Raw genomic sequence first — 25873 nt, 5'->3', positions numbered from 1 at the left:
GGCTGGGGCTTACTATTGCCCCCAGTTGATAGATGAGGAGACAGAAGACCAGAGTGGGTGAATGCTTGGCCCAAGGCAGCCCAGCACGCAGGCCACACAATCCAGGTTTGAACTTGGGCCTCCTGGATGAGATCTGGGCTCTGCATGGCAGAACAGAGGCTGGTGGCAGAACAGAGGCTGGTGGCTCCCCAGCTAGGCCGCCAGGGTCTGGCCAGGGGCGCATCTGCTTCCTTCCGAGCCCACCTCTCCTCCCGCGGCTGCAGCCTGGGGATCAGTTCTGCCCCCCAGCCCGGGACCATCTCAGGTTGGCACATCATCCCCGGAGGCCAGAGCCGGGCGCGCGCCTCTCGCCTAGTGGTCCAGGGGTGCGGGGAGGGCAGAAGGGTTCACTCCCCTGTGGCCGCCTCCTGACGGTCTCCAGGGGGGCCCCCAAGAGGAAGTGAGTGGGGGCAGCGGCAGCGGCGGCGGCGGTGGCGGCGGCGCGCGGGCGGGGTGGAGCCCGGGCGGGGTGCGGAGAGGCGGGCCGGCGGCCGGCAGAATGAGCGCCGCGCGCCACGGTCCTGCCGCCCCGCACCATGAACTGCAGTGAGTCGGGGTCCCGGGCCGCCCCGCGGCTTCCCGGCCTCCTGGGGCGCCAGGCTCACCTTCGATTCTGTCTCCGCAGGGAGGAGCCCCCTGCTCCGCGTCCCGCTGCTGCTGCTGCTGCTGCTGTTGCTGCTGCTGCTGCCCACCCAGGTCCTGTCTGCGAATCTCGGGGCGCCTGGTACGCAACCACCCCGCGCCGCCTCTCCCTTCCCCCCACGACCGCCTCTCCCCTCCCGGGTTTCCCCTTTCCGCCCAGACGCGGGAGGGGGCTGAGTGTGTGTGAGACGCTGGGAGTACCCCGAGGACCCCCCCCCCCCCCCCGCCACCCCTTGCCCCGGTGCTGTGGGGCCGGGCCTTGGGTGCTGTAGCAGGGCACAGAGGAGAGCGCGGGCGCGCGCGAGGAGGAGGGACACCCGCTCCCTGGGCCCCCTGCAGTCCCGACCAGGGGACTGGGTGTCTCTGGCTTTTCCTCTGGGGGTCCTCTTTTGGAGGAAGCTGCAAGAGCCCCCGGGAGAGCCGCCTGGGGAAAGGGCAAACTTTCTCCAGTCTCCAACTTTCTGGAGACTCCCAACCCGGTGGAGCGCTCTCCGGGAAGGACACTGTCCCCCGGAGCTGGAACGGCGCGCTCAGAGCGTCGCGTGGAAAAGCGCTCGGAGACGCGGGTGGAAACGCGCGCTCAGAGAGGCGGGTGGAAATGTGCGCTTAGAGTCGCGGGTGGAAACGCGCGCTCAGAGATGGGAGTGGAAATGCGCGCCCAGGCATGCGGGTGGAAAGACCTGCTCAGGCTCAGAGCTGCGTTGCTCCCCATGTCCTGTCCTGGTGGGCAGGAGGACAAACCCAAGGGCCCGCTTACAGCGTGCATGCACCTTGCAGATACCCCCGGGTTGAGGGGGAAAGGCAGATCCATCACCTCCCCTTGCCTGGACCCCAGCACAGGGCAAGTCCCTGGGGAAGGAATTCGGCTCTTCCTCCCCCAGATTAGTGCTTCTGAGTGGGTAGATGGGGGTGTCCTGGCCCCCTGCCCTATGGGCCACCCCTCTCTGCAGCTCCGTCTGTTAAACAAATGGAGGCATGAGAGGATGGAGCAGGAGGAAAGAAACCAAGGGTGTGGTGTGGGTGGCCAGATAGGGCTGGATCAATAGTATAGCACACTGCTGGGTGTCCCATCTGAGAGAGGGAGAGAGAGAGAGAGAGAGAGAAAGAGAGAGAGAGAGAGAGAGAGAGAAACAGTGCACCATGCACTGCAGGTCAGGCTAGTTCTAGTTTTGTTGCAATAACAGATTTTGGAGTGACATTTAGAGATGCAAGAGAGTATGGCGGGGCTCTAGGTGGGAGCTGGGACCTGGTTTATGGGCAACAGAGCAGGAAGACCGTGGCCAGCGCTCTACCGTTTGCAAAGCCCTCGTGGACACCCCCCTTCCTGGGTGCTGTCAGCAGCCCCTCTGGGGTGGTTGTGAGACCATCCCTGAGACTCAGATCCCCAGGGCCCAGCGGGCTGTGCCTCTCCCCACTCCCCACCTGCTTGTCAGACTCCAGATCAGCTCAGCACTTCCTCCAAGGCCGTATCCAGGCTGGCAGGTCCAGAGCTGCCGGGCTTCCTGTCTGTTCCTTGTACCCAGGCGACCGCGGTCTCTGGCCCTGCCTGTGTGTGTGTGTGTGTGTGTGTGTGTGTGTGTGTGTGTTGTCCCTGTCGACTTATCTTGCTCTCTGAATTGTTTCAATGGAGCCGCAAACATTCCCAAGGCTGATCTTGGACACAACTGGGTGGAGCGCCAGGTCGGATGGGGAGACAGAAATGCCACAGGCGTGAGGGTACCAACAGATGGTCACCCATGGACAGGAGAGGGCTTGGCAGACAGAGGCTCAGTGTGAAGGCTTGCCCAGAGTGGACCTGCTCAGGTGGGAGGAAGGGGCGGGGGCTTCTTGGAGGTGGTGATGGGGAGTTGCTCTGAGACCTGTCACACAGGGATGTCGGGGTCCTCTGTGAGAAACAAGGGGGGCAGGAGCTGAAGCTGGAGCAGAGGGGTGGGCTGGGCCTCTGAAGGCCGGAGAGAGGCTGGATTCGGGTCTGAGGGAATGGAGCCCATAGGAAGTGGGGAGGTGTCATGGAATGACTTGGAGTGACACAGAAGAGCAGATGTCCTTATGTTTCCAAGTCTCATCTCAGAGCAAACTGAGGTCCACAAGGGCTGGGGCATGTGCCCCAGAAGGCAGTGGCCATGTCCTAAGCCCGGGGCGTAGGATAGAGACTCCCCTGAGGGCAAGGAAGCAGGGAGAACATCATGGAGGGGGGGGGAAATCTGTGTGGAGGGCAAGGCTTGTGTGCCAAGCATTCTGACAGGCAGAGGACTCATGGGCTGCCTCTCCTGGGGCCGCCATGCCTGCCCAGCACTTGCCCGCAGAGTCTGAGGGCTGGGAGGGGGCTTCCTCCCGCTGGGCTCCCCAATCTGGGCCCAGCTTTCGGGTGTCTGAACTGGATGGTGCCCGCCCTGCTGCTGAGTTGTGGGTGTCCCCCCGTCTGGGCCCAGCTTTCGGGTGTCTGGGCTGGATGGTGCCTGCCCTGCTGCCGAGTTGTGGGTGTCGGGCCTGGCCCAGGTCTGGCTAGTTGGGACCTTGTTATTTTTTTTTCCCTCGTGGGCTGCCAAGCCCCAGGAACTTCTGTAAATATTATTCTTACGGGATTTCGGCTCAGCTCCTTTAGGACGCTCATGTCCCAGAGGGACGTGATGTTTCTCCACCTCCCTCCCCCCCCCCCCCACCCTCCACCCCCGCACTACCTGCAGTTCTCACTCGTGCCTGGATCATCAGGACACACTGGACCCACTCTATCCTGCAGGCTGGCCCCTGCACCCTGCGAGAGCCAGTGCCCAAGTCCTCTTGCTGGGCACCCAAGTTGGAGAGGGATGGATGGACTCCGCCTGGGGCCGAGAAGAGAGAGGGGCAGAGAGGGAGCCCTTGGCTGGGCACTTCCTGCGATATGCAGAAGCACGAGGCACAGAGAGGGCCAGGGCAGAGCCCACAGACACGAAGCCAGTGACGAGTGGCCTCTCCCACACCCCCGTTCTGAGCTTGAGGGGTGCAGACCCAGCATCTCCCAGCCCCCGTTCTGATAGCTTTCTTCAGAGGGGTGCTCGGCTGGGCACAGAACTGGCAGGAGAGTGTGTGGGCACCAAGGCAAGCCCCGGCCAGGCCTTCCTGTGGGATGATTGGGGCAGGGAGAAGCTGTTGCCTTCATTCCCCATCTCCTGGTGCACGTTGGGGGACTCAAGGGGACCCGCCTGCATCACCTGGACTCACCCCCTTCCCAAGGCCCCTCCAGGAAGAGGAATCGAGGGGAGGAGAATCCAAGCAAGCTCTGGCTTTGCAACTCCCAAGCCGTGAGCTCCGACATGTCTCCTGCCTTTCAGGGCACCCGATGGCTAGAGAACACCTCCCCCCCATGTCCCCAGGGAGTCGGCCAAGGGTGGGCTGAGCAGGTGAAGGAACCACAGGGCCGGCGAGGGGTCCTCTCCATCTCCAGCTCCCTGGGCTGTGCTTGCTGCTTCCTTTCCTGCTTCTCACTGCCCGCCGCAGCTGCCATCCTGCCTCGCTGGCTGGGGAGAACGTTCCTGCCCAGGGGCAGCTGGTGTTTATGGAAAGATCACGGAGGAGGGAGAGAAAGTTGGGCCTCGCGGGCTGGAAGGGCGGGGTCTGTGTGTCGCTCCCTCTGCAAACAGGCACCGGGCAGGAGAGGGGTGGGGCAGGAGCAGGGTCTGTGTCCCCGGGGGCGCCTTCTCGGACCCCAAAAGGAAACTCTGGAGCTGCTCCAGGAAGAGGAGGTTTCTGCGGCCACGCTGGGACTGCCACACTCCCTGGATTCATTTGATTAATTCCACAAATGTTTGTTTCATTCTGGGAGCTCGCGCACACATGTGTGCATCTCTCTCTCTCTCTCTCTCTCTCTCTCTCTCTCTCTCTCTCTCTCTCTCTCTCTCTTTCTCTCTCTTTCTCATTGTGTGTGTGTGTGTGTGTGTGTGTGTGTGTGTGTGTGTAGAAGGAGCAACAGTGTGGCCCCTCACTGGGGGTTTGGTGGAGAGGAGCAGTTTGCAGTTTTCTGAGCTTGAAGGAGGCTTTTGGGTACAGGCATGTGTGATGGGTGGAGAGAAAAGTCAGGTGGACGTGGGAGAATTTCTGGGGGGGACCAGCTATCCCGGGAAGGGAGGGAGAGCTTTCAGCTTTAGGGCTGAGGGATGCTTCAGAAGTAGCTGTAAGAACCCTTGGAGGTTCTCCCGTGGGTTGGAGAAGGGAGCAGGGCCCAGAGCAGGGCTGGGCCTGGCGCCTGCAGAGTGCCTGGCCGGACCTGTGGGCAGGGTGGGGCTCTGTGTGTCAGGGCGCAGGGGCAGGTGAATTCTGAGCAGGGGGGCTGAGGGAGGAGAGTTCCAGAGGCCTGAGTCAGCTGTGCGGAGGGAGAGAGGTTCCTGCCCCCCTTCCCGCCCCCTCCCCCCACCCCGTGGTATTTCTGGGCCTGTGTCTGTGGAAGGGGGAGGCCTGCTCAGCTCCCTGGCCCGGGTCCTGCTGCCAGCCTGCCTGGGTCAGCTTGATAAGACCTTTGAGCCCAGCCTTCTTCCCCTCGCCCTGATCTGCCGAGTTCCTCCAGGACCACAAAGAGGCCATTGTGGGCCAGGCAGGGTGGCCAGGAAAAAAATAAACTATTTGCATGATTTTTTTGACTGTGTGTGTGTGTGTGTGTGTGTGTGTGTGTGTGTGTGTGTGTGTTACAGGCGGAAGTGGGGTAGTGCCCTTCTGGAGTGGGGGATGGGAGTGGGGATCCCTGCTGCCCCCCAGGACCCACGCTGAGAATTGGAGCAGGTAACCTGAGAGGGCCCTGAGTGATGGTTCGTCTTTACTGCCTTTGGTCACCCTCTTGACCACTGATATTCAGCTTCACAAAGACGAGAAGCACCATATGACGCTGGCCCGGGGCCCAGACCCGGGCGTGTGTTTGCAGATGGGGGGCGGGGACTGTGCATTTGGCGGGAGGCGCCAGGGGCCTGATCAGAAGGGGGACCCGGCTTTGTTCTTGGCCAAGCCCCTACTCTCCTGGGCTCTCAGTTTCCCTCTCCAGTTCCGAGGCCTTGCTTGCTCTCCTGCAGAAGAACCCCCGAGGCAGGGAGGAATCGGAGGAGGGGGTCGGTGGTCCTCAGGCCCAGAGCTCAGGAGGCATTTTCCGTGTATGGAATTCTCCAGCCCCTTCTTTCCTGTTCCTGGGGTCTCTAACCTTCCTCAGGAGCCCAGAGCCTGGACTCCTTCCTGACACGGGCCAAGGCTGGGCCCACTGGGAACCAGGCCAAGCAACAGTGATGCCCTCCCCCCAAGCCTAACCTCCCCTCCCCCCCCATTAAAAATGGTTCCCAGGTTTCTGGAAGGTTCTGGAAGGTTCTTCCTGGGTGTGACTGCCGGGTCTGTGGGAATGGGGAGGATGTGAAGGGAAGAGGAAGTGGTCGGGAGGGCCTTGCTGTTTCCTGTCTTGAGGCCTCAGTTTTCCCACCTGCAAATAGGCACTATTGGACCTCTCCGTCCACCTCTGCAGAGAGGGGTGGCGGCAATCTCATCTTCCTCCTCGAAGCCTGGGGTCTGATGGACCCCCACCTTCCAGTCCCGGCCCTGTCCTGAGCCCCCAAACTGCGCTGGCCTGTGGCTTGGCAGGTGGGGAGCCCAGGAGCCCCATGTGGCTGCTGCCTCTTATCAGACTCTGCATCAGCGCTGGGGTGGCCCTTCTCCCAGCCCCTCTGGTGTGGGCGGCGAGGGAGGGGGCCTTCCCTTGGGGCTCAGTGTTGGCTCTGCAGGTGCTCCCCCAGCTGGAGGCAGCGGGGAGAAGCCCGACCCCACAGTGCCCCCTCTCGCCCGCAGTGAACCCCTGCTGTTACTACCCCTGCCAGCACCAGGGCGTCTGCGTGCGTGTGGGCCGGGACGGCTACCAGTGTGACTGCACCCGCACGGGCTTCTCGGGCCCCAACTGCACCGTCCGTGAGCTGCCCCCACCCCCAAGCCCCACTGAGACCCCCAAACCCCACCTCTGACCTCCACACCTGGCTTTGACCTTGGGAAGCCCCCATAGCCTGCCCCAGCATCCCCCCACCCCCACCCCACCTTGCCTCCAGTCCCAGCCCACTCCTGGGTTTGGGCTTGTGGCCCAGCCTGGCCTCATTCCTGGTCCCGGCCCTGTCCCCTTGCTTGGTGCTGATTTGGCTACATGCGGTCCTTCCGTATTCATGCTCCTGGTCCTCGTCCCCTTTGCCCCTCTTTGGGGAGCTGCTGACTTGGGTATCCCCACTATTGCCTGCAGCCGAGTTCTGGACCTGGTTGCGGGAAGCACTGCGGCCTGGCCCTTCTTTTGTCCACTTCCTGCTGACCCACGGGCGCTGGTTCTGGGAGTTGGTCAATGCCACCTTCATCCGGGACTTGCTCATGCGCCTGGTCCTTACAGGTAGGTTCAGGGGGGACGCACTTTTCATCCCGTGGAGACAGAACCTCCCTCCGGGCTTTTTGCAGTGCCTATGTGGCATCTGAGAAGGGTGCCCTGCAGGTGGGGAAGATGGTGGTGGATTAGGGAGATCAGGGAGGCAGGAATGGGGGAGGGGGGTGCAGCCTGATGCCATCCTTCTCTTTGCCCTCTGCAGCGCGCTCCAACCTCATCCCCAGCCCCCCCACCTATAACTCGGCGCACGGCTACATCAGCTGGGAGTCCTTCTCCAACGTGAGCTATTACACCCGCATCCTGCCCTCTGTGCCCCGGGACTGCCCCACGCCCATGGGCACCAAAGGTAATGCGGATGGGTCGGGGGCTAGGCTGAGGGAATCCCGGGAGAAGAGTCGCTATGTATGCGTTTCCCAGACTGGTGGGCGAGGCAGGACCTCTCCTGTATCAGGAGCCAGGGTGAACCCAGGCCTGGGGAAGGAGGATGGGAAAGCGTGGGGGAGGCCCTCAACCTGCCCGAGGTCTCCTAGACCACCAGGAGCGAAGACTGCCTCGTCTTTCCCTATTTCCAAGTGCCTCTTGGCCTGGTCTGTGCCTACTGAACGGGAGGAATCCTGCTGAGAGGTGGGAGACTTAAAAAGTTGAAATGAAGGAAGGAAGGAATGGCTGGCTGTTTATCGGCTGCTAGCTCTGGTTGGATCTTTATTTTTATTTAGTTTTTGGGCATCGTGGGGTCACACCCAGCGATGCCCAGGGGTTATTCCTGGCTCTGTGCTCAGGAATTACTACTGATGGTGGTTGGAAAACCATATGGGATGCTGGGGATCGAACCCAGGTCAGCCGGGTGTGCAAGGCAAACATCCTCCCGACTGTACTATTGGTCTGGGTCCTGGTTGGGTTTTATAATGGGAACCATTTATGGTTTATTAGTGCAGGCTATCTACAAAGCCAATATTTTTCTTTTTCTTTCTTTTCTTTCTTTTTTTTAAAGAGTTTTAAAAATTGAATCACTGTGAGATAGACCCTTACAAAGGTGTTCATGATTGGGTTTCAGTTGTGCAGTGTTCCAACACCCATCCCTGTACTAGTGTACATTTCCCAGCACCAGTGTCCCCAGTTTCCCTATCACCCCCCTTTTCTCCCCCCCCCCCCCACCATCCCCTCAGCTTGCCTTTATGGCAGGTGCTTTTGTTTTCTCTGTCTCTCTGTTTCTGTCTCTCTGTCTCTCTTTTGGGAGATATTTCTTCTGTAGTTGCCTACCACCTCACTTGCTCCCATAGGCAGAGTCTTTCCTGGAGTCTTCCCATTCTCCTTTGGATCATGCAAAAGCCTGGGGCCAAGGATTCCTCAGTTCTGACTCATTAACTTCAGGTGCAGCCAGCTGCCATCATTGTCACTTCAGTTCTTACCACGTGGTGTCGCTGTGAAACTCTGGTCTGGTGCAGCCCCAGGGCTGTGTGGGGGTGGGGGTGGAATTTTTTTTTTCTTTTCTTTTTCAGTCACACCCAGTGATACTCAGGGCTCACTCCTGGCTCTGCGCTCAGGAGTTACTCCTGGCGGTGCTTGGGATGCTGGGGATTGAACCCGGGTTGGCTGCGTGCAGGGCAAACGCCCTACCTGCTGTACTCTTGCTCTGGCTCCGGCTGTGCGGGTTTTGAAGGTTCAGAAGCACTCACAGGTTTGGATGTTCTTAGGCACTTCTCTGATGATTTGTACTCCTGTCTATAGTAACTACTCCTAAAGAGTGACTCGTCTGTGGGGGTGGGTGGGTGATTCTTGCTGAGCTGCCAATACCTGGCTGGAACCTGCCCTGATTCAATATTTGTGAGGGGGTACTTCCAGGTTGTGGGTTGCAGACCCCTCCCTGCAGCCTCCCTCTTGGTGGATTCCTCTTGAGGTGCTTGATTATCCTTTGCCCTCCCAAGGAAACTAGTCAGCTGTCTCAGTTTGGAGAGGTTCCATTGGTCTCAAGCTTTCAGTATTAGTTATGAACTATATGGCCAGGACAGCAAAATCCAATTACTCCTCTCTTTGAGAGAGTTGGGTACTAGCTCACCAAATCAATCTCACAGCATTAAGGAATGCCTCAGAATACTGTCATGATGACAGACACCTGCTATAAGATATCACCGTAAGCCCCAATGCAGGAAGATTTGCCTCATTTAATAAAGGCTGGCAAACTCCAGTCAGCTGTCTTTTGCCCATACCCTCTTTTGGTAAACTGAGTCTAATTGTATTACCAACACACTCAGAGTTCTTATCATCTCTGGCTGCTTTCTTGCTACAATAGAAAAAAATTGTGTACCATAGGGCAGTATGGCACCAAACTTTGGCACCAAACTGAAAGTATGGTTTTTAAAGCAGTGGAGTGTCTACAGAAGAAATTCACTGATCCTTGAATGAAAAAATTCTTCCGTGCCAGTTTTCTGCCTTTTGAATGTTAGTGCAGGCACTTCTCGAATGCTCTGAATAGGTGTCACGCCCCACTTGACAGATGAAGAAACTAAGAGCTAGAGAGAGGAAATGATGTCTCTGCTCACACAGTTAGTGAAATGGCATAATCCCAACACAGGCTACATTGCTATGGGCCAAGGAGTCCAAGGATTTCTGCTTCTTCTCAATCTGTCTTTGTCTTCCTCTTTCTTTTTTTTTTTTTTATTTATTTATTGAATCACTGTGGGAAAGGTTACAAAGCTTTCAGGTTTATGTCTCAGTCATGCAAATATCAGACACATTTCCCTTTACCAATACTTATTTTTTACCATGAAGAACCCCAATAAAACCCCACCCCCCACCCCTCCCCGTCCCTGTGAGGCAGATGAATTCTAGTTAACACTCTATCTGCTTTGTGTCTTCCTCTTTCTTCTCCTTTTTTCTTTCCTCCTCCTCTTCCTCCTCCTCCTCCTCCTCCTCCTCCTCCTCCTCCTCCTCTCTTTCCCCTTCTTCCTCCTCTTTATCCTCCTTTTTATCAACTTTTCTTCCTCTTCTCCTCTTTTTCCTCCTCATCCTCTTTCTCCTCCTTCTCTTTCTTCTCCTCTTCCACCTCTCCCTCTCCTCTATCTCCCCCAGCCCCCTTTCTTAATAGCTAATGTTCAAAGTTGCAAATTGACCCCAAAGTTGAGAGTGCATCTTCCAGTTTTTTAAAAACTTATTTTTATTAAAATCACCATGATCTTCAAAGTTATTCATTATACATTTGTTTCAAGCATTTTGTGTTCCAACACCACCAGTGTGACCTTCCCTTCACCAATGTCCCCAGTTTCCCTCCCAGTCCCCACCTACCCCCTTTATCACATAACAAATTTACTCTATGTTGTTTATTTCAACAAAATTTTAAGAATTGGTAACTAGAATTATTAGAAAATAAATTAGTAAGGGCCAGTTAGTGAATGTTACATAATTTTGGCATATGTAAATATGAAATTAAAACAATTCAACGCAAGACAAAAGTCTGTTCTTATTTACATATATACATTTTCAAGTCTCATCTCCCACTTTTAAGATTTGTTCAATCTTAAGAGTTTCCAATCTTATCAGTTGTCTCTCATCTAATACCTAAGTGGGGCCAGTTACTTTGAAACAAATTCCAAATACCTCACCACATCACCCATGAGGGCGCACACTGTTTTCACTAGAGAAGGGGCCAGGGACTCTGTGGCAGCAGAGAGGCTCTGCCAGGCTGCTCTGGGCTCCTCACTTGTACCCATTCGGTCTGGTGAGACAGGCAAGAAAGAGCAACAGATTGTCCCCACGTCCCCAACCAGGGAAGAAGCAGTTGCCAGATGCCCAGCTCCTGGGCGAACGCTTCCTGCAGAGGAGGAAGTTCATCCCTGATCCCCAAGGCACCAACCTCATGTTTGCCTTCTTCGCCCAACACTTCACCCACCAGTTCTTCAAAACTTCTGGCAAGATGGGTCCTGGCTTCACCAAGGCCTTGGGGCACGGGGTGAGTATGGACCTCGGGACTGCTCTGGCCCTCACTTGGCACACCCGGGGCATGGTTAGACCCAACGGTCTGAATGGACCCTCTCTCTGTCCCCAGGTAGACCTCGGCCACATCTACGGAGACAACCTGGAGCGCCAGTATCAGCTGCGGCTCTTTCAGGATGGGAAACTCAAGTACCAGGTAGGGTTGGGCCTGGTGCGGGTGCCATGGGAAGGGCCGTCCATGGTCTTCAGGAGGACTGTCCACGGTCTTCAGGGGAGGGGCTGGTTTCCGAGAGGCCCAGAAAGGAGGGGGACAGTGGACCTGGGGAAGGCGCCAGGCAGGGGATGCAGCCGAGGAGCAGATGTGGCCCCTTGAGTCCTCTTGGGAGGTGGATTTGGGGGTTCATTGCTCATGGATACTTGCAGACTGTATTCACGCAATTTTCTCACTACATGGGACTCAACCATGTTCCGTGACAAGTGACTCAGCTGAGACCGGGGCCGTTATGGGGCTTGCTCTCGAACTCACAGATAAATAGAGACCATAGAATAGGACACTGGGTTCTGTTCCACAAGAATGTTTTGTGTGACTCATCATTGGCCGGTAGAAATGTAATGTATCACGTAGATAATGAGCACTTTTCTAGAACGTAGGGGATGTGAAGCAAAATTGCAGAAATGGATTTTGTTTTTTTATTTTTATTGTTTTTCGCTTCTGGGCCATACTTGATGGTACTCAGGGTTTACTCCTGTCTCTGGGCTCAAGAATCGCTCATGGAACTGGAGCGATAATATAGTGGGTAGGGCATTTGTCCTCCACGTGGCCGACCCAGGTTTAATCCCCAGCATCCCATTTGGTCTCCTGAGCACTGCCAGGAGTGATTCCTTAGTGCAGAGCCAGGAGTAACTCCTGAGCGTCACCGTGTGCGAACCCAAAAGCCAAAAAATAAAGACTCATGGTGGTGTTTAGGGGGGAACGTATGAAGTGCAGGGGATCAAACTGGAGTTGGCCGTGTACAAGGCAAGCACCTTAACCTTGAACAATTTCTCCAGCCCAGGAAAAGGATTTTAATAATAAATTTATTTAACCCAAAATTTTAGGATATTATAATTTCAACCTGAAATCAATAAGAACATTATTAATAAAATGCCTCACATTCATTATTATTATTATTACTATTATTATTATTGTCACTGTCTGTCACTGTCCTCCCGTTGTTCATCGATTTTCTCGAGCGGGCCCAGTAACATCTTCATTGTGAGACTTTGTTGTTACTGTGTTTGGCATATTGAATACATCGTGGGTAGCTTGCCAGGCTTTGCTGTGCGGGCGAGATACTCTCGGTAGCTTGCTGGGCTCTCCGAGAGGGGTGGAGGAATTGAACTCGGGGCGGCCTTGTTGGCTACATGCAAGGCAAACTCCCTACTGCTGTGCTATCGCTCCAGCCTTATTATTATTATTATTATTATTATTATTATTTGGTTCTTGGGACATACCTGGTGGTTCTAAGAGCTTACTCTTCGATACCATATGTAAGATACCATATGGGGTACCAAGGACTGAATCTGGGTTGACGACATGCAAGGCGAGAGTCTTCCTTGCTGTACTATCTCTACGGCCCTTTGCATTTTTTTTTTAATTTAAAAATTTTGAAACATGATCTGCATTTTACATAACATATCTCACTTTGGGTGAGATATCGTGTCTGTATTTTGAGTTTATAACATAGATAGTTGAAAAGATTCACATGCCCAGCGATTCTAAGCCAGATTTCCTAATAGCCAGAAATTTGATTTCATGAACACTTAATTAAATCTTGATTAAATGAAATTAAAGCCTAGGTCTGTGTCCACACAGACCACATTTCTAGGACTCAACTGTTTACCAGGGCTAGTGGCAGCTGTCACAGACCATGAGAATCTAAACAAAAACGAAAGCCAAAACGTTCACCGCTCTTTCGGGCTAAGAATAGTACTCGGCCATCACGGGCCCTTGGTGTGTTTATTGAATGAGTGAAGTACCTGCGGCATGAGTTATTATGCTTGTGATGACTTCTCCTGGGAGAAGCCAGGAAGGGTCTGGGAGCTCCGAGCAAGCTCCCTTAGCAAGTGTGAATGAAGGAAGAGGACAGAGGGTGGCAGGCAGGAAAAGGTCTTTCCAGGGCCAGCACAGGTGGGCAGATAGTGGGTGTAGGCGGCAAATGACTCCAGTCAGCTAACTGGGCCTCCCCACCAGAGAGAGAGACAGAGAGAGAGAGAGAGAGACAGAGAGAGAGAGAGAGAGACAGAGAGACGGAGAGACAGAGACAGAGAGACACACACAGACACAGACACAGAGGGAGATGGAGGGAGGGAGAGGATTTGGGAGGGTTTGAAGTCAAGGAGTGAGAGGAGTGAAAAGGGTTTCTCTGATGCAGGAGGTGTGTGTGTGTGTGTGTGTGTGTGTGTGTGTGTGTGTGTATGTGTGTGTGTCTCTGTATGTCTGTGTGTGTCTGTGTGTGTGTCTGTGTGGTGGGTTGGAGGTGGGGTGGCATGGGGAGGGGAAAGCAGCAGTGGGCTGGAAGCGGGTAGTGGGATCTCAAGAGAGATGGAGGGAACAGAAGCTGGCAGAATGGGCCCCGTGTGGCAGAGCGGGTCGGAGCCCAAGGTGGCAGCTGTGGGCACTCCACCCCGTGCCCAGCTTGCCAGGCGGTCCCACCCCACAGGTGCTGGATGGAGAGATGTACCCGCCCTCCGTGGAGGAGGCGCCAGTGCTCATGCACTACCCCCGGACCGTCGCACCCCGGGACCAGATGGCCGTGGGCCAGGAGGTGTTTGGGCTGCTCCCGGGACTCATGCTCTACGCCACCATCTGGCTGCGGGAGCACAACCGAGTGTGTGACCTGCTGAAGGCTGAGCACCCCACCTGGGACGACGAGCAGCTCTTCCAGACCACCCGCCTCATCCTCATCGGTGAGGATGCCCACGCCCCGTCTCTGTCCTGAGAAGCCATGGGAAGCTCGGGATCAGAGCTCGGGTTTGAGTCCTAGGATGGGTGTCTCCTAAGCGGTCTCAGGGAGCCCGGGGCCACCCTAGAAATATCAGCCCATGCAGCTCGGGTCCAGCAATATCTGGAGCTAGTAGAACCTCCCAACCCCACCCCAGAGACTCTCAGGTTGGGGGGCCCATACGGTGCCAGGAACCAGAGCCTGGACCTTGGATCCGTATCACATGCTCCACCCTTTTGAGTTGACTCCCTGGCTGAGTTCTAGCTCTTCTGATGATGAGCTCTGGGACCCCGAGCCTGCCCTTCCTCCAGGTGAGCCTCAGTTTCCAAATCTGGAGCCTGGGGCTAGCGGTGGTTATCAGGATGCATTGAGGTTGAGCTGGGGCTGAGAACTCCCTTCGGACCCAGCAGCCCTTCAGGAAATGGATGTGTGAGATGCTTCGGTTGTAGCAGGGTGACGCCCAGCACATTCTGTCATGGGGTTGCTCCCAGTTGCTCTCAGCATTGCGGGTGCCTGTGCTACAGCAGCTCGCCTGGACTCCTGGTCACCTCTGCTCCCTGCTGCGTTCTGTCTACCTCCCTGGAGTTTGGAAGCTTCCGAGTGATTCAGGGATATTTTTGTGTCCCCTCTGAGGGCGAGTCTGCAGCCTAAAATGTCAGATGGTTTCCTGCCCGGGAGCTTGTCCCCCCCCCTACACTTCTGTCCAGACTCTGAGTCACCGATCGTCTCTTCTCCCACCTCTGGGCATCTCTCTGCAGACCTGGTTCCAATTATAGAGCCTGATTCACTGGGCCTGGCAGAGCCAGCCTGAAGAAGGGAAGGGCCGGGGCTGGGGCAACAGCCTGAGTACATGTTTCACATGTGGGAGACCTTGGTTTGGTCCCTGGCACCTCATGGTTTCCCAGGCACTGCGACAAGTCACTCTTTTGCTGGGAGTTGCCCCTGAGGACAGCTGGGTCTGTACCCCCCTACCCCCCCCCCCCCCCACCAACATAAACAAGATACACAGAAAAGGAGAAGGGGCTAAAGAGCCTTTGACCAGGGAAGGTAAGTGTATGGAGGGAGATTGCCCAGCTCACTCTGGTCAGAAAGTTCTTGCCAAAGAAGGACACATCCAGAACTCCTGGGAGCATAGGGATTAGAGCTGAGACCCTCGTGAGAAAAATACTATTTTAATTAATAATTAATTTATTAATAAAATTAAAGTGAATCCTTCAAGGCTGTTCAGCAGAGGACTGAAGCACCTGGCTTCCCACTACTGCCACCTGCTCAGGAGAGAGTTCCCAGCCTGGCCTGGTCCTCGGTGACACGCGCATATGGAGTGTCCACTCTCCCCCATCACCGCTGTGCATTCAGCCACTTCTTGACAAACCCGGTGCCAAGCTGGGGTGCAGTCCTTGCCTAGCGCCCACTGATGACTGTTATACCGACAGTGCTGCCGGGCACATTTTACAGGCAAAAGGAGAGCGAGGTTCAGAGAGATGTCTGGGCACAGTCCAAGCTCAGGTGGCTAGAAAAGGCAGTGTCAGGAGTCGACCCAGGTGTGCCCGTCACAGAGCCAGTGGCTCCCCGTCTGTCCACTAAGTGGCCCTCGCACTGGGAGCCATTTTCACTTTCTTTCACTCGGGAGCTGTGACCAGCTGTGATTTTGCTATGGGCTGTTTCTTTGGTTTCTTTCCTGGTGCCTTTGCTTGGTAGCTGGTGATTTAAGCGGCGGAGGAGAAACCTGTTCATCTGAACGTGGCTAAGTAATAATTCATGAGGGATAGCTTCGAGACTGGAGACACCCCACGTCCTCAGTGTTCAGCCCCGCTTTGTGGCTGCCGTGGGTCTCACAGTGGTCTCTTGAAAGATACATCCCTCCTCCCACACGCCCCCCCCCCCCCCCAAGGTGTCTCGACACAGAGTTCTGAGTGAATCTCTATTTCTCATCTTTTATGGGCTCTGCAACATGGCAGAGGACCTCGAGAGTGTGGTCATCCAAGGGTCACACACTAATGAACAGATGCTTCCCTCCTGGAGCCCAACTGGGCCTCCAGCCTCCTTTGGAAGATTTCGGGAGATGGGGGAATAGCTCGTGGTTTGTCTGGGGACATGAGCCTCACGGGAAGCAATCAACTGCACATTCATAGCTGTCACAAAAAGACCAGGTGACAGTAACAGCAAAAGAAACAGAAAGCCAGTATTTTCTCTGAACCCATTGCTTCCTAAACGCCGTCTGCTGATGCTTTTCTCCCTTTGTCTGTAGGGGAGACCATCAAGATAGTGATTGAGGAATATGTGCAGCAGCTGAGTGGCTACTTCCTGCAGCTGAAGTTCGACCCGGAACTGCTGTTCAGTGCCCAGTTCCAGTACCAGAACCGCATCGCCCTGGAGTTCAACCAGCTCTACCACTGGCACCCGCTCATGCCCGACGCCTTCCGGGTGGGCCCCCAGGAGTACAGCTATGAGCAGTTCCTCTTCAACACCTCCATGCTGGTGGACTACGGGGTTGAGGCCCTGGTGGACGCCTTCTCTCACCAGGTCGCAGGCCGGGTAAGCCTCGGAGGAAGTGGGCGGGGGGGGGGGCGGGGTTAGGAGCTGGTGGGCCTGGGTCCGAGTCCCAGTTTTCTTTCCTGTAACATAGGGTGCAGTGTCAACCCTACAGGGCTGTTGTTACTATTCTTTCATTTCTTCTTTTCTCTTGTTCTGTCCACTCAGCAGGGCCAGGTAGAATTCCGGGGGGTGTGGATAGAGTTAACACTGTGGTCCTTTTGGTTCCTGTGGCTGTTTTTTGGTGCTGACAACCTAGACTGGAAACCACAGTCTTTAGACCACTAAGATCAGTTGAGCACTTAATGCGTGTTAGGCAACTGGGTGAAAGGCTTTCTGGTTGTTAAGAGAATTGTCAGAACATGCCCAGAAACACAACAGAGGGCTCAGGGAGATGGCTCAAATGTTGGAGAACTCACTTGGCACCCTGAGGTCTCGAGTTTGCTCCCCCAAGCCCTACTGGGTGTAGCTCTGGTAGTCTTGTTGGCCTCTATCTCTGTTGGCACTGGCCTGGACATGGAACCTTGTGCCCTGGTTGACTGAGTATTGCAGGAAGTGGTCCCTGGGCCTCTTGGGCATTGCTCGGAAGGTTCCTCTCCCCACCAGGAGTCACAATTCAGGAAGTCAAGGTGTTCTGGGAACTCGCAAAGACCTTCTGATTCAGACAGGGAGATTACGGGGAAGGAAGTGAAGCCTGAGCAGAGGTAGACAGGACGGAGGGAATGAGGCAGTGTCAGTGGCTGGCATGCCTGTGTTCCAAATGGAGGAGACCGGAAGATAAGGGCTTGCATGGGGATTTCAGGATCGGGGGACATTCAGGGTAACACTTGGGAAGGTACCCAGGTGCAGCTCATCTTTACTAAGTCACAACATATGGCCACTTCCTAAATTTACGCATTCAAATCATCAGTCTCGACCTCAGGTGTGACTGTGGAGATAGCATCTCCAGGGAAGTGGCTAAGGTTAACGGGGTCATTTCTGGACCCCATTATCATAAGGGCCTGCAGACACGCAGAGAGGAAAGGTCCAGAGAGGAGATGACCATGACAAGGCAAGGAAGGACGCCTTAGGATGAAGCCTGACATGCCAATGTCTTCATCTAGGACTTCTGGCCTCCAGAACCAAAGAGCCCATTCCTGTCCTGTCCATCACCCTGGAGGCCAGGGGACTCTTAAGGAAGCTCCAGCAAAGAAACACAAACCCTTTTTCTTTCTTTTTTTCCCACTGAGAAACTATAGCAACACCTAATGTTTATTGAATAGTTCTTTGTGTCAAATTTCTTTTTTTTTTAACTTAAAAAAATTTTTTTTATTATTAATGGGGGCTGGAGTGATAGCACAGCAGGTAAGGCATTTGTCTTGCACGCACCTGAAATAGCTGACCCGGGTTTGATCCTCTGCCCCTCTCAGAATGTCGGGCAAGCTACCAAGAGTATCCTGCCTGCACAGCAGAACCTGGCAAGCTCCCTGTGTCATATTCGATATGCCAAAAACAGTAACAAGTCTCACAATGGAGACATTACTGTTGCCCGCTTGAGCATATCAATGAACAATGGGAGGACAGTGCTACAGTGCTACAGTGTTATTATTAGTGGATCTCTGTGAGGTACAATTACAGAGTTATAAACGTTTGTGCTTGCGTTCCAGTCACACAATGATTGAGTACCCATCGCTCCCCCAGTGCCTATTCTGTACTACCAATAATCCCAGTATCCCTCCCACCATCACCACCCTATCCTCCCCCGCCCCCAAAGCGTGCTTCAGTGGCAGGGCATTCCTTTTGTTCTCTCTCCTTTTGGGTGTTGTGGTCTGCAATAGAGGTATTGAGGGGATGCAAGGATGGTTTAACATTCAGAAATTAATCAACATAATCCATCATATCAACAAAAGAAAAGATAAAAACCATATGATCATATCAATAGATGCAGAGAAAGCATTTGACAAGATCCAGCATCCATTTATGATGAAAGCTCTCACAAAAATGGGTATAGAAGGGACTTTCCTCAATATACTCAAAGCCATCTACCACAAGCCTATCACAAGCATCATCCTTAATGGGGAAAAACTAAGAGCCTTCCGTCTAAGATCAGGGACAGGACAAGGATGGCCATTCTCTCCACTCCTGTTCAATATAGCACTGGAAGTACTTGCAATAGCGGTTAGGCAAGAAAAAGATATTAAGGGAATCCAGGTAAGAAAGGAAGAAATCAAGCTCTCACTATTTGCAGATGATATGATACTATACTTAGAAAACCCTAAAACCTTTACCAAGAAACTCCTAGAAACAATAGATTTGTATAGTGAAGTTGTAGGCTGTAAAGTCAATACCCAGAAGTCCATGACTTCCCTATTTGCAAATAATGAGAGAGAAGAAAGTGACATGAGGAAAGCAATCCTGTTCACAATCGTGCCTTAGAAAATCAAGAACCTTGGAACAAACCCTTTTTTTTGAGAATTCCTGGCCAGCTCGCTCCTCACCCCAGATCTCTGTTACCCTCTGTCCCTGCTTCCCTTTAATCTGTGTCCCTGTCTCATTAAGAAGTGGCGAAGGGGTCAGGGGTCGGAGAGGTATTATAGCAAGTAGGGCGCTTGCCTTGCACATAGTCTCCCTGGGTTTGATCCTTAGCACCTCATATGGTCCCTTTATCACTCCAGGAGAGATCTTTGAGTGAAGAGCCAAGAGTAATCCCTGATCACTGCAGGGTGAACACCCCCTATCCCCCCACCCCCCAAAAAAAAGTAAAGTGCTGGAGCGGTGGTTTTGAAGTTTTCTCTGTCGTTGGCTTGAGTTAGGATATGCTGAAGCCCATGGAGGCAGCTGCAGGGAATTTAGGACTATTCTCTGGGGGGATATGAACACAGACACCAGCTTCTTGCAAGGGGCACAGATGGTTTCCAAAGCATTTTAGTCGTGGTGGTGTGTGAGGAGCCTTGGGGTTGTGCTGGCCCAAGGCAGGAGGCTGGCAGAAGTGTGTGGTGGATGCTGAGAATCCCCAAGAATGTAGACGTGGTCTCAGGGCTTCCCAGCACAGGGCTCTGAATCTGGGGGCGGCCAGCACTGTGAGCATCATGTGCTTACATGATCTCAGATCTTTCACACAGTCACATCAAGTGGATGCTTTGTACTTCCCCATTTTGGCCTATAAGGAAATGGACATCTTGCTTCAGGAGCTCCCCTAAGTCCCCTGTATTCATCTCCTAGGTTGCCATAACAAAGGGTCGCATACTCAGTGACTAGCCCGAGAGGCCAGAAGTCCACAATCAAGCTGGAACCTGCTCTCAGAGGGCTACTGGGGAGAGTCTGTTCCATGCTTTCTCTCTGCTTTTGGGGGTTGCTGGCAATCTATGGTGCTGCTGGGCTGGTAGTAGCAGCAGTGTGCCAACACCGTGTCCCCCAATTTCTTTATTAGGGTGCCAGTCACTGGGTGGGTACTTTATCCTAGGGCAGCCTGAGCTCATCTTAGTTTGCTTACAGCCCTTTCCAATCAAAGTCACATTCAGCAGTGCTGAGGTTAGGACTTTGATATGGAATTTTTGAGGGACACAAGTCCATCCACAGCAGCCAACCCTAGGGCTTGTAAAGACAAGAGCTGAATTGCTACCAACCTCTGCCTGCCCTGTGTCCAGGTGTTTGACTGTGCACCCGCTGTGATCTTCCTCTTTTCCTCCATGACCCTTGTTCAAATCCAGCCCCATTCTTCCCCGAGCACTGACATGCTCGGTTCCTCCTCTCTAGGGAATAAGGTTCCTTACTGCTTAGACATCATTTTTTGCACCCCCCCCCCCCCGAAACTTCTCTGTTTTTGTAGGTTTCCTGGGGTTTTAAACCTCATTCTCCCTCCTTATAGAGGCAGCGCCCTGACGCCTCAGCGTTAAATTCCAAGTGTAGTTAAGCTAAACTTGTGTATAAATTAGGGCTTTCCCTTTCCTGATAAGAGTTTACCTCCTCTTTGCTTCCTTCCTTGGCAGAAGAAAGGAGGAAGATCAGAGATTACCTCTGCTCCCAGGGGTGACTTTACCTTGTCCTAATAGAATATGGTGCTTTTTTTTTCTTTCTGGGTCACACCCAGCGATGCTTAGGGGTTACTCCTGGCTTTGCACTCAGGAATTACTCCTGGCGGTGCTCGGGGGACCATATGGGATGCCGGAGATCGAATCCATGTTGGCACATGCCAGGCAAATGCCCTACCTGCTGTGCTAGCACTCCGGCCCCCTATGGTGTTTTCTGGGGGTGGGGGCAGCCTGCCCAGTGTTTCTCAGAGGCTACTCCTGGCTCAGAGCTTGGGAGTTGCTCCTGGTGGTGCTTAGAGAACCTGGTGGTCCTGGGGATTGAGGTCAGGCTTCTCTTATGGGAAGTATGTGCTCAGCCCGTTGACTCTCTCTCTGGCCCTAGATCTCAGAATTTGTGTTCCTTACTTTCTAATACTGAATTGCTCTTCATTGTGGCTGGGGATTTGGGTTTTATGACTCCATCTCAGGTGCTCAGTACATTTTTTTTGGATCGCTGAGGCAGAGGATAAAAAGCTATGCAAATGGGTTCCCGGATAGGTTCATCTTCAGTGATGAGACATCTGTGTTTGATAAGGAACTGATCTGGAGAGAGACAAGCACACAGCAATTTGCCGGGTATAATTTAAAAAACATCTTAGGAGAGGCACAGCGCTCTGGTCCCCAAAAACCAACGTCCGCTCCATCTGTTCTGACTGTTGCACTCTCAGAAGCCCTCAGTCCCTCCAGATTTCATTTCCCATCTGGGTTGACCAACCTCTCTGCTTGAGTTCCATGCTAGGGCCAGACTGACCTTCTTCACAGTTCTTGTTATTGAATCAAATGACTCTAGAACCTTCCTGAATAGGAAGTTGGGGACTCCTCATCCCAAAGCGATGGGTTTGGGAGAGTGTGACATGGTGAGTCCCTGAAGAGGTTCCTCCCAGCACATGCTGCACTTGAAAGAGGAGGAAGTTGAGACTCAGAGTTCCCAGGAACATGACCCAGCAGTCTATAGAAGCTTCTAGGCTGAGCTGTACTTTCACCCCCAGCACAGGTAGGTCAGCTGACCAGAAGTGCTTTTCCCGGGTCAGGTGCTGTTCTCAGACCACGGCTGTGTCTATCTCTTGGCAGATCGGTGGGGGACAAAACATTGACCACCACGTCCTGCATGTTGCTGTAGAGGTCATCAAGGAGTCCCGGGAGTTGAGGCTGCAACCTTTCAATGAGTACCGCAAGAGGTTCAACATGAAGCCCTACACCTCATTCCAGGAGCTCACAGGTGAACAACTGCCTCTGGGAGACTGTCCTCAAGGGACCAGTGGCAGAGTGGGGGAAACAGAAAGAGGCAATTGGTGCTCAGCTCTCTGCTGGGGGCTCATAGGATGGCCTCTCTGCTGGGCTGGAAGCTGGGGTTATGAAGGAGTTTCTGAGTGCAGATGAGAAGGACATGCTTTCGAGATAGAGAAATAGAGAGTACAAAGGCACAAATGTCCTGGAGAAGGGGCCTGTTTCTGGGGAACAGTCATAGGTGTGGCTGGAACAAGAAGGCTTCTGTGGGGATGAGTGTGGAATTCATATTGGGGGATCAGGGACAGTTGTTCAGGATCTCAAATTCTAGGCTAACGATTTCGGGGTTTATTCTGTCTAGTGGATCCCAAATACTCACAGTTGACCTATTACCTAAGAATCATTTAGAAAGTGAATTACACACACCGCATCCCGCATTTTCATTCAGTGGTGGTGTGTACCCAAGACACTGTCTCTGGAGAGTTGTTGTTTTTCAGGTTCTCCAGTTGCTGGGCAACTGGGAGTGTCCGGGAACCCTTGTCACACATGGGACGGTTTTGAGCAGGGTGTGACCTGAGCCATGAATAGGGAAGCCCAATATCTGCTCCACATGGTCATTTCCTACGAATATTTAGCTCTCACAGAAATCCCTGCAATTCTAGTTCTAGTTCCTTTTTATTTAGGGGTGGGGAAGGAAGGGGTGCCCACTCATGTAGCTCAGGTCAGGGGGTGCTTCCATCCAGCTCAGTGCTCATGCAGTGGTGCAGGGGCCTCCTGCATGTAAACTCCAGTCATTGGAACCATCTTTCTGGTCCTTCCCTGTAATTCTGGAAGAGCAATCTTTGCTCCTTCTGAATTCCCCATCACAGACTAGACATCCAGAGAGAGCATTACTACCAAGTCTCTGCGAGCATAGGCCAGAACTCTGGGCTCCTTTTGCTCAGCTAGAATTCCATGTGGCTCTCTGGAATGTGACTTTCTGGTGGACACTTTCCTGACATCTTTGGACTCCAGGATAAAGGGGCTCAGGGGCAGGATGAGGCCGTGGCAGCTGTCTGGGAAGGGAGGCAGCAGGAGGTGCAGGCAGACCTTGCTGTAACTCACAGGCAGCTAGTAGTCGAGAAGCTAAAGGGTTTGCTTGAGGTCATCAGTTGTTTGGGGGCACATTCAGGCTATTCCTGGATTCCTTCTTCAGCAGCAGATTCTTTCCTTATGTGAGAGCCTGGAAGAGGGTGCGTGAGGCCAGGTGCCCGCATGTCTATAGATATCTTTTTAAGTTGTTGACCACACTGAGGGATCCTCAGGGATAACCCTTGACACTCAGGAATCACTCCAAGTATCAAGGGATGTTTGGTATCAAACCTGAGCTGGTCACAGGCAAAGCAAGCGCCCGCCATGCTGTACAGTCTCTCTAGCCTAGATATCTCTTATGAGATCCTTTCTTCCCCCTGGAAAAGGCTACGTCTGGAAGTTTCTCTCCCTAGATCTACTTAGTGTCCCCTTGACTCTGACTCTATCTTTTCCTTGTTGTAGGGGAGACAGTGCTGGCTGCTGAGTTGGAGGAACTGTATGGAGACATCGATGCCTTGGAGTTCTACCCGGGGCTGCTTCTGGAGAAGTGTCACCCAAACTCCATTTTTGGGGAGAGTATGATAGAAATTGGGGCTCCCTTTTCCCTCAAGGGTCTCCTAGGGAATCCCATCTGTTCTCCGGAGTACTGGAAGCCAAGTACATTTGGTGGTGAGATGGGCTTTAACATCGTCAAGACGGCCACCCTGAAGAAGCTGGTTTGCCTCAACACCAAGACATGTCCCTACGTTTCCTTCCGTGTGCCCAGTCCCGACCAGGACAAGGGGCCTGGGAGAGAGCAGCCCTCCACAGAGCTCTGAGTGGGCAGTGCCCTAGCGGGGAGAGGTCTGTGCTGATGCATTGGATAGTCTTAAACATTGGGTTACTGATTTGGCATGGAGAACATCAAAGCTGACCTATAGAACTTTGAGCATTTCATCTATTATTTGGAATATTGGGGTCCTGTGTGTCATTCTAGAATGCTGGACCCTTGGTGAGCCATCGGAATGTTAGGGCTTGATTTATTTTTGGTAGGTTAGAACTTTGGGCTCCTCTGGGTTCAGAGCATATAGCAGGTAGGGCATTTGCCTCACATGTGGCCAACCTGGGTTCAATCCCCAGCATCCCATATGGTCCCCCAAGGATCACTGCCAGGAGCAATTCCTGAGTTCAGAAACAGGAGTAACTCCTGAGCATCACCAGGTATGACCCAAAAAGCGAGAGAGAGAGAGAGAGAGAGAGGAGAGAGAGAGAGAGAGAGAGAGAGAGAGAGAGAGAGAGAGAGAGAGAGAGAGAACACTTTGGGCTCCTTTTGGTTACCCAGGACAAGAGATTTTCAGCTGGTCTAGGCCCTCTAGAATGTGGAGCTCCTGAGAGGAAGCCAGCATTTGAGAATTCCACATGGCCTTCCAGAATGTGGGGGATACTTTCTGATGGACACTCCTGAGTACTGTGGTCCTGACTGTTCATCCAGAATCACAGCGAGTATGTCAAGTCAGTCTTGATCTGAGAGTCTGGAATATTGATTTGATTTCATATTCCTGTTCTGGAGAATCTAATATCTGGCAAGAACACATTATCTGAATCTGTGCCTGCACTGATGGGGCAAAAGAAGTGGGGTGTTCTTCTTGGGATCCCGATGTACGCCACTGGTCAGAGGTGATAGAGAGAATGGGTGAGCTTTTTGCGGGATCCTTTTTTGTAAGTCACCCCAGCTCTGTCCCCTTCTGGACCTTGACTCACGCCAGCTGTTTCTGATGAAGTGAATAAAATCCCTTTTCCAACTTCCTGCTCTGTATCACTTTGGGTCGCATCCCCAGAAGTAGAGGTGATGTGACAATGACCTTTCTCCTAGCCACCAGCTACTTGTGTTAGAGGTTGCAACTCGAGACTTTTGCCTGGGACCTTTGAGGCCCTGTTTGCATCTTCCCCCATGATGCTTCTGTTCTCCCCATGGGTGAGGCATTGGCTTGGCCATGCTGCGTTTTCCTGAAACACATGGCTCTCCAGCCCTAGGAGACATAGCCTTCAGATTCCACTGTCTGATTAAAAGTGACTTCCTTTGAGACAGATCACACAACAGAGATGAGGGCCTGCGGGGGAGAGAAAACGCTTAACCCTGTGCATAGTGGACACATTTCATTCTCAGTTGTTGTTACATGAAGTAGGGGATCCATCCCCATTTCAAAACTGGGACTCGAAGTGGTCCAGGAGTGGATATCTGAGCCTAGAGGGGGCCCAGGTCTGGTTTTGTCTAGCGCTGATCCAGCCCCTTCCTCCTGCTTCCTGGTTTGACTCTGTCCCAGACCTGATCTTGTCTGTCTGGTTCAGGGTCAAAGGAGAAGGTGGTGGGGTGTGGCCTGTCTTCCTTGCACGCTGTTCCTTCTGCCACCAATGTTTTCTTAAGTGCTTGGTAAGAAAGTCACTGCCCCAGGCATGAGGTGGCAGGAAAGAGTGATGGCAAAAGACAAGGCTTCTGCCCATAGGGAATGCACATTTCCGAGAAGGCAGAGTAGAGAACAAATAGATAAAGAATGAGATTAAAGACAAAAACAAAATAAAACACAAGGTGAATATGATCTTCCTTGTAGCCCTGTATAGTTCTCCGCTTTCTTGTCTCCCAAGAACCAAGACCCTTACCTCAGCTGCCCACACCCATAGAACCAGCAAAGACAGCAGAGAGGTTAGTGGGGTAAGGCCAGAGGTTGGGAGAAGACTCTTTGGGCTTCACACATGGGACTTAACATTCTTTGGGGAAACTGATGTCCCAGAAACAATGGAGGAAGTTAGGGTCCAGGCTGAGGGTTCTAGGGGTGGGTCTCTAGTCTTCTGGTTCAGAAAGCTCATGCTTTCCCTTAGTTGAGTGAGCACTGCTTTCACCACTTCCTCCTGGCCTTGGAGATAATGTAATCCTCTTCTGCCCCCATTATGCTATGTAGAAGGGCCCTTCTACATCATGCCAAAAGTAGGAATGGAATGGGGGTGTTTTGCCCTTCCTGACTCCTGAATATCCCCCCATTTCGGCTGCTACTCCTACTTGG

General features: G+C 53.3%; 1 protein-coding gene across 1 annotated transcript; it reads left to right on the top strand.

Annotated features, from left to right (window-relative positions):
- The first annotated feature begins 575 nt into the window (after positions 1-575).
- Positions 576-25873, top strand: PTGS1 (prostaglandin-endoperoxide synthase 1). The gene is made up of 11 exons (XM_056138580.1): positions 576-585; positions 665-763; positions 6475-6591; positions 6911-7051; positions 7245-7388; positions 10807-10988; positions 11085-11168; positions 13675-13921; positions 16205-16491; positions 21609-21756; positions 23298-25873. The coding sequence occupies exons 1-11, from the start codon at positions 576-578 to the stop codon at positions 23651-23653; spliced, it is 1815 nt and encodes a 604-aa protein (XP_055994555.1). The 3' UTR covers positions 23654-25873.

The sequence above is a fragment of the Sorex fumeus genome, unplaced genomic scaffold, assembly GCF_029834395.1.
Source record: "Sorex fumeus unplaced genomic scaffold, SorFum_2.1 ptg000129l, whole genome shotgun sequence".
Lineage (NCBI taxonomy): Eukaryota > Metazoa > Chordata > Mammalia > Eulipotyphla > Soricidae > Sorex > Sorex fumeus.
Note: the sequence above shows the minus strand (reverse complement) of the source record. Positions and strands in the feature narration are given on the sequence as shown.

What these genes read in the sequence shown, in the direction of transcription:
- PTGS1 (XM_056138580.1), top strand. An exon ending in TGCGAATCTCGGGGCGCCTG is followed by an intron (nt 764 to 6,474) that starts GTACGCAACCAC and finishes TCTCGCCCGCAG; the next exon opens with TGAACCCCTGCTGTTACTAC. An exon ending in CCAAGGCCTTGGGGCACGGG is followed by an intron (nt 10,989 to 11,084) that starts GTGAGTATGGAC and finishes CTCTGTCCCCAG; the next exon opens with GTAGACCTCGGCCACATCTA.